Source organism: Babylonia areolata, chromosome 4 (genome assembly GCF_041734735.1).
Source record: "Babylonia areolata isolate BAREFJ2019XMU chromosome 4, ASM4173473v1, whole genome shotgun sequence".
NCBI classification, from domain to species: domain Eukaryota; kingdom Metazoa; phylum Mollusca; class Gastropoda; order Neogastropoda; family Buccinidae; genus Babylonia; species Babylonia areolata.
This window is the reverse complement of record NC_134879.1, coordinates 11,891,640-11,899,817: the sequence shown is the minus strand read 5'-3', so window position 1 is coordinate 11,899,817 and position 8,178 is coordinate 11,891,640. Positions and strand designations below refer to the sequence as shown.

Genomic DNA, 8,178 nt, shown 5'->3' with positions numbered 1-8,178 from the left:
CTTATTCTGACACAACAGTAAGAGCAGTCATTATTATCATTTTTTGTTCAAACAGGAACTTCTTTTGCTAAGCATGGAATTTTAATTTATTTTGCAAACGTTTTGGTGCAGGTAGTAAAAAAGGGAAATTACTCTAATTAATGCTAGGGGACTTAATTTATCACAAGCGAGTCTTGAAGGCCTTGCCTCTCTTGTTGTTGTTGTTGTTGTTCAGTTGTCGTCGTCGTCGTCTTCTTCTTCTTCCAACAAAAAGATTGCACAGGACATAGCTATACCATATCATACAGAACTACCTTCAGAACTTGGTTTACATTTGCAATAACAGAAACTACGTCAGAGGATTCAGTACCTGTACAACCGTGTTTTTCACTGGGCCATTGCGAAGAAAACTTAAAACAAAACAAAAAACCAAAAAAAACAACAACAACTGAAACTGGAATATTGTCATGTTCCTATCCATAAGTTGTGGCTGCCTCTGTTGTAATGAAGTCACAACTTGTGCATCAGTTCGATATGGTAGTGCCGTACCGCATATTAATTTTATTTGTTTGTTGTGGTTGTTTTCCACGGGATCGAAAACCGTTGTTCTTTTTTTTTTTTTTTTTTTTTTTTTGCTACGTATCTCTCATTTTATGTGTTATCTATGTGTTTGTTTTGTCTGATTACTTCATTTCATTTTATGTTAAAGTTTTACACAATCCTAGAGCAGGCTTCAACGCCTGATCAGCGTGTTGGGCTAAAACGGAAGTCGAGCATCCGCAGCTTTTTCTTTCTTTCTTTCTTTCTTTTTTTTTTTTTTTTTTTTTTTTTTTTACTGCAGATGTGGTGTAGCGTGTATGAATGAGAGTGCACGCATTGAAACTACCTTAAAACCGAAACTAAAACTGTTTATAATTTGTATACGCATTTTTTTTATTTTTTTTTTTAATAATTTTCTCTGCCAACGTTTGCCATCTATAAGCAGAACAGAACTGAGACAGGTCCAGTACCCCTTACATGACCTAGACTCCAGTTGTCGTTCTCTGTCACTGATGCAGTACCCCTGGCTTTTGTTCCGGAAGGAAGCTTGACATCCGGTTCGCCTGTCAGATGGTGATGACTGTGATGGTGATGATGGTGATGACGGTGATGATGATGATGATGATGATGATGAAGTAGAAACAAAATATGAAAGTGCTTCCCCACTGGCGCTGTTTGCACCCTAGAAATTCTCTGAAGGGTGTGGGTTGGGCTGCCTCCATTGTGCAGTCAAGGACGTCCGGTTCGTCGAATCGTTGGGGCGAAATCATTTTTGTTATAATTATGTCTTTGTTTATTGTTTCTGTGGTTCTGTCTGTTCCTTTGTCCCTGTCTGTCTCTTTCTTTTTGTTTGTCTGTCTGTCTGTCTCTTGTCTCTCTCTCTTCTCTTTTCTGTTTTCTGCGTATCTCTCTCTGTCTCCGTCTCTCTCTGTCTCTGTCTCTCTCTGTCTCTGTCTCTCTCTCTGTCTCTCTCTCTCTCTCTCTCTCTCTCAAACACGCGCGGACTCGCACTATATATATATATATATATGTGTGTGTGTGTGTGTGTGTGTGTGTGTGTGTGTGTGTGCGTGTATGTATGTATGTGTGTATGTATCTATATATATATATATATATATATATATATATATATATGTGTGTGTGTGTGTGTGTGTGTGTGTGTGTGTGTGTGTGCGTGTGTGTGTGTTGTATTTGTATTTGTATTTCTTTTTATCGCAACAGATTTCTCTGTGTGAAATTTGGGCTGCTCTCCCCAGGGAGAGCGCGTCACCACTCATTTTTTTGCTTTTTTTTTCCTGCGTGCAGTGTTTATTTGCTTTTCCTATCGAAGTGGATTTTTCTACATAATTTTGCCAGGAAAGCCCCTTTGTTGTCGTGGGTTCTTTTACGTGCGCTAAGTGCATGCTGCACACGGGACCTCGGTTTATCGTCTCATCCGAACGACCACCACTCAAGGTCTAGGGGAGGGGGAGAAAATATCGGCGGCTGAACCCTGAATCGAACCAGCGCGCTCAGATTCTCTCACTCCACCTATCATATATATATATATATATGTATTATACACACACACACACACACACACACACACACACACACACACACACACACACACACACACACAGAGAGAGAGAGAGAGAGAGAGAGAATAGAATATCAGTTTCCAAATATGTATGAGGCGTTCACACAACCGATGTTCCAACTAGGAATGACATTCGCTTAATTCATTGCGCAGTAGAATTTATACGTCAAGTCTCACCCGTTGAATCGGTCAAAGCACTGATGATGATGAGGATGATGATGATGATAGTTAAGTATCTATATAGCTCTGAATCTTGGTGAATGAGAGAGAAAAAACAACAAAAAAAACAACAAAGCACTCTTTCGTTGATTTTGTGAAAATGTGGACATGGGAACGTGTTACGGTGGCGTAGCTTTTGGACCTTGGTAGAAAGTCTGTGCTGACCGCTTGACGAAGGTTAGGACACAGGAAGGAGTGTTGAGTTGAACGGCCTGTTGGCTTCTGCTCTTATTCACAATGCAGGCTAGTTGTTGTTTTTTCAGGCTGGGATCTTCTTGGTGATGTTGTGAAGGTTCCGTTCTTTGAGAGGATGGAGTCCTGACAGAGAAAGCGAAAGGCTGAAGATGTCACAAGATCTGATTTCAGTGAATGAATAACATGCAAGACTACGGTATTCCAGAATGTATGAATGATTGGTTGCATTAATTAATGATTGATTAGCTACATAACAACGGAATGACTGACCTGACTGAATGACCGACTTACTGACCGACTGACCGACTAACTGACCGACTGACTGACTGACTGAATGAATGAATGGTCAGGCAACAGAAGCGAAATTTTCGCGTGCCTCTTGAGTCCCATAAGCACAATAAGCGTTTGTATGCAATGAATGGTTGACTGAAGGGATAGAGAACAGGGAGGGGCGAGTGAAGGGGGGGGGACTTGGGGGGAGAGGGGGACTGGGAGGTGGGGAGGGAGGAGGTGGAGGCGGCTGATGGGGGGGGGAGACAAAGAGGGGATGACTGGCAATCATTATTTCACATTTGGCTAAATGCTGCACGTCATTAGTGGTGTAAACTCACACACACACACACACACACACACACACACACACGCACGCACGCACGCACGCACACACACATACACACGCACACACACACACACACACACACACACACACACACAGAGATCATATATATATATATATATATATATATACTGTACTAATTAAGATCTCTCTCTCTCTCTCTCTCTCTCTCTCTGTCTCTCTGCTCGCTCAGTTTCAAACATATATTCAAGTTGTTGCTGCCTCGAAGTAGTAGCAGCAGTAGTAGCAGCACTAATGTTTATATCATATCATCATCATCATCGTTGTCATTGTCATCATTTGCTATGCCATCACGGGGAATGTTTAGGGGTAGTGTCGTCATCGCCATCGTTGCTGCCGCCCACATAAAATGTCTAGCAGTCAATAGTATCGTTATCATCGTCATTATCAATTTTATATTTTATTGCTTTCGTGCGAATGTCAAGTACTAGGATTGTCATCATCGTCGTCGTTGTCATTGTCTTTACCTTCTTCTTCTTCTTCTTCTTCGTTCATGGGCTGCAACTCCCACGTTCACTCGTGTGTTTATGAGTGGGCTTTTACGTGCACGACCATTTTTACCCCCGCCATGCAAGCAGCCATACTCCGTGTTCGGGGGGTCCCTCCACCCTTTACCCACCAGGCGCCGTTCCCGAGATTCGAACCCGGGACCCTCAGATTGAAAGTCCCAACGCTTTTTAACCACATCGGCTGATGCGCCCGTCATTGTCGTTATCAATATCAATATCAATATCACGTAATGACTCTGGCCACCGTGCATGTCCACAGAGCCATGTCCACCCCCAGGAACTACGCCTTCTACCTGGAGCTGGGGATCCGGAGCATGCAGGGAGGGGAGCGCCTCTACTACAAGAGGGACGGGGGCCGGTGGGGGTCCAAGGCCAAGGCCAGGAGGCTGGAGGGCGGTGGTGGTGGTGGTGGGGAGGAGGAGGACGTGGTTGTCAAGCTGAACGTCCTGCAGATCTACGCTCTGACCGTCACTGTCCGGCCCGGCAAAGACGTGAGGTGAGGGTTTGTGTTGCAAGTTGCACGTGCGCATCTATAATGTCTGTAGGTTGAAAATGTGGTGGACAACACCAGTATGCTCGTCTGTCGTGTCCGACTATGACCACCGTTCTGGCAAAGCCTCTTTAATCCCGAACAAGCCACACAGAACACATGGACAATACAGAACAAACACATGGTTGCCTCGGTGGTTTTACAACCGGAAATTAAAAATAATGAGGCCAGGAGATGAAATGATTAACAAATAGTAAAGAGTGGTAACTCTCTCCATTCACAAGATACACAACTTCAAGTCGGTGCTGCTTACGCTACCGATTCAGCTAGCACACAGGTAAATAAAAAAGGTACATTGGAACAAACCCAGACGCTTCGTCCAAAAAGGAAGCGCCAGGCCTGTCCTTATACTGCTGTTCCAACTATCCGGGCTAGAATTGGATTTTGAAAAAAATGGAGAGTGTCTTGCCGTGTTACATCCCCACTCTCTCGGCCTCTTAAGAGGATTCAGGAGAGTCGGCGTTGAGGGGGTGAGGGAGAGGGGCTGAGGATGGTGGGGGAGGGGGGGGAGGGGAAGGGCCGTGGTGGAGAGGTTAGAAGGGAGAGAGGCATGTTGTTGGGTCCTTGGGGGAAAAAACACTTGACTCCAAGTTTTCCTCACTCCACCCAGATGTGAACGGTTACCTGTCTTCGATCTGGGAAAGGTAGATAACTAAACAGGGGTGAAAGGATTGGACCCCGGTCTTCCAACTGCCGAGCTTCCAGTCCATAGACACTAATATTTTATTAGACATTACAGGAATGTCAGTGTCGGTGCCATAGACAACACAGTGGCTAGGAGTTCACTGCTCCATACGGTCGTTAAAGGTTATGGGGACCTTTAGCTTATCAACGTTTGGATCCGCGCACAAGTTAGCCACAAACCTTGTTCTTTCCCTTCAATTTACTACGCCGAGCGCAAGACACACTACATATAAATGAATTCACTCCCCCCCTGTCCCCAATGACCACCTTTGTTGTGTTATTGGCTACGGAACCATTATGTTTTCACCCTTTTGACTCCGCAACGTGCAGATACATGTGGCTGGATGGCCAGAAACTGGAGCTGAAGACCAGTCAGCGTGTGTACCCTGATGATGACGCCATCAAGTACACGTCACAGTGGACCACCACCACCTATGAGGTCACCAAGCAGGGGGAGCGCAAGAAGCTTCCTATCGAAGTGGAGGTAAAAAGAACATGTTGAGTCAGTTGTGTTCGGTTTGATTAATCAACATTTTCTGACTGAGTGCTGAAACCTGTTGGAATGAGATCAGTGTGGTGTGGTTTTGAAAAGTAAGAAGTCTTACGTTCTTTGTAGTCTTTAGTGTCGTAATTGTTTTCAACGAACAAATTTCATGTTAGCACAAGATGAAGAACTCCAAAAAGAGAATGGTGACCAACATCCTAATTAACCTCAGTCTGAGCTCAGTTTAGGTGACAGCTCTGAGCTTGGTTCAGCAGCAGCAGCCAAAGGTTTTTCTTGTTTTGCTTTTTGTTCGTGTGTGCAAACACAAGTTAGCTTTTATTCAAGACTGACATAGCCTCTTTTATCCTGAACAAGCCACACAGAACAAATGGACAGTACAGAACAAACACATGGTTGCCTCAGTGGTTTTTCAACTGGAAATTAACGGGTAATGAGGCCAGGAGATGAAGTGATTAACAAAACAGTAGAATGGTATAATGGCTGAGTGAAGTTGGGGTAATTCTGTTCTGTGTTCTGATTTGAAAAAAAAAAGAGGGGGGGTAGGGGGGGGGGGGTTAACAATGATGGTTCGAAGCAAATGCCTAATTATCCAACTACGGTCATTGCATAGATGTATATGATTGGGATTATTGTGTCTACGGTTTCCTGTCAACTTCGCGTTTAATGTCTTTCATGTAACCGTATTGAATGATTTTGATTCTCGTACATAATTTTTCATGTAACATACACCACAAATGAAATTCTCTTAATTAATGGAGATGACAAACGATGATGTATGCCATAAAATTAACAAATAATTAGGCCAGGAGATGAAATGATTAACAAATAGTAAAGAGTGGTAACTCTCCATTCACAAGGTACACAACTTCAAGTCAATGCTGCTTACGCTACCGCTTCAGCTAGCACACAGGTACATAAAAGGTACATTGGACCAAGCCCAGACATTTCCTCAAAAGAGGAAGCGCCGGGCCGGTCCTTATACCGATCATTTGACATGTGCACACAGAAGACAGAAGAAATGTGCAAACACAAATTAGCTTTTATTCAAGACTGGCATAGCCTCTTTAATCCTAAACAAACCACACACAAATTGTTGTTTGCACATTTCTTGCACAACAGGCTGCCTACCTGGACAGAGCCGCCTGACAGCTGCCATTGGGCGCTCATCATTCGTTTCCTGTGACATTCAGTCAGATTTCAGGCACGCACACATACACACCGAGACAGACACGTAACATTTTACGTGTATGACCGTTTCTTTTATTTACCCCGTCATGTAGGCAGCCATACTCCGTTTTCGTGGGGATGCATGGCTGGGTATGTTCTTGTTTCCATAACCCATCGAACGCTGACACGGATTACATGATCTTTAACGTGCGTAGTTGATCTTCTGCTTGCGTATGTACACGAAAGGCGTTCAGGCACTAGCAGGTGTGCACATATGTTGACCTGGGAGGTCGGAAAAATCACCACCCTTTACCCACCAGGCGCCGCCACCGAGATTCGAACCCGGGACCCTCAGATTGAAAGTCCAGCGCTTTAACCATTCGGCTCTTCCAGATTCTGTACTCTGTATTATATTCTGTATTCTGTACTCTGTATTGTATTCTATATTCTGTTTTCTGTACTTTGTATTATATTCTGTACTCAGTATTCTAATCCGCTTCTGTAATTTGCATTATATTCTCACGGTATTCAGTGCTCTGTGTTATGATGTTATGTTTTCTGTAATTTGTATTAAATTCTGTGATATGTACTCTGTACCTGTTTTCTAATCTGCTTCTGTAACTTGTAACTCATATTCTGTATTCTGTGCTATGTGTATTACAGCAACACGCTTTGTGTAATTTGTGTTATGAATTCTGCATTGTGTACTCATGTGTAGTCTCTGATCGTATTTTAGTATATTATGTGTGCCCTGTGTTGCTCTGTGTCTTGCAGTTCACCACAGGGGAGTACCTGAAGAGCGAGGTACACGTCAAGTTCTACCCGGCCAACGACAGGGTGCACAGCCGGGTGGGCCGAATGTTTGGCACCCTCAGTCTGCTGTGCCACGCTCCTGAAAACACCTTCGTCAACGTGCTGAAAAAACAGCTGCTTTAGCTTTAGCTTCTGTGTGTGTGTGTGTGTGTGTGTGTGTGTGTGTGTGTGTGTGCGTGTGTGTGTGTGTGTGTGTGTGTGTCCTGGAGGGTGGGGGATGAGGTGGTGTGTGTGTGTGTGTGTGTGTTGGGGGGGATGAGGTGTTATTTGTGTGTGTTGGGGGGATGAGGTGGTTGTGTGTGTGTGTGTGTGTGTGTGTGTGTGTGTGTGTGTGTGCTTCATGTACTTACTTTCGGGTGTTTTTCTTATGTTTGCAAAAACAGTTGTCGTTTGTTTTGTTTTTTGTTGTTGATTTTTTTTTTAATACAAAAATAAGTATGTGTGCACAAATCATCCAACGAAGTGAAGAGTTTATTTCTGAACATTTGTCCGTCTGTCTGTATACCATTTACTTGAATGTGTAATTGTATATGTACTGCTGTTCCAGCAAGGTATTAGCACTTGCACGCACACACACCCTCATGCTAATGCTTGCACAGATGCGCGCGCGCGCACGCACACACACACACACACACACACACACACACACACACACACACACACATATTTCTCTCTCTCTCTCTGGTTGGTCTTGTCTCAGCGATTGCGATTTTTTTCTTCCAAGGGAAACAACCGCTGCATTACATCATACCCAATTAAAACGGGATGGAGTTGCTTCCCGTAGTGCATGATGATGATGAT

General features: G+C 43.9%; 1 protein-coding gene across 1 annotated transcript in view; it reads left to right on the top strand.

The window, feature by feature from the left end:
• LOC143281567 (uncharacterized) overlaps nucleotides 1–7,569 on the top strand; it is a 14,651-nt gene extending 7,082 nt beyond the window's left edge. Inside the window, exons 2-4 of the mRNA XM_076586799.1 lie at nucleotides 3,918–4,154; nucleotides 5,223–5,376; nucleotides 7,339–7,569. Of these exons, the coding sequence (XP_076442914.1) occupies nucleotides 3,922–4,154; nucleotides 5,223–5,376; nucleotides 7,339–7,500 (549 nt within the window). The 5' untranslated portion in view covers nucleotides 3,918–3,921 and the 3' untranslated portion in view covers nucleotides 7,501–7,569. The remainder of the gene's footprint in view (nucleotides 1–3,917; nucleotides 4,155–5,222; nucleotides 5,377–7,338) is intronic.
• Nucleotides 7,570–8,178: the final 609 nt, after the last annotated feature.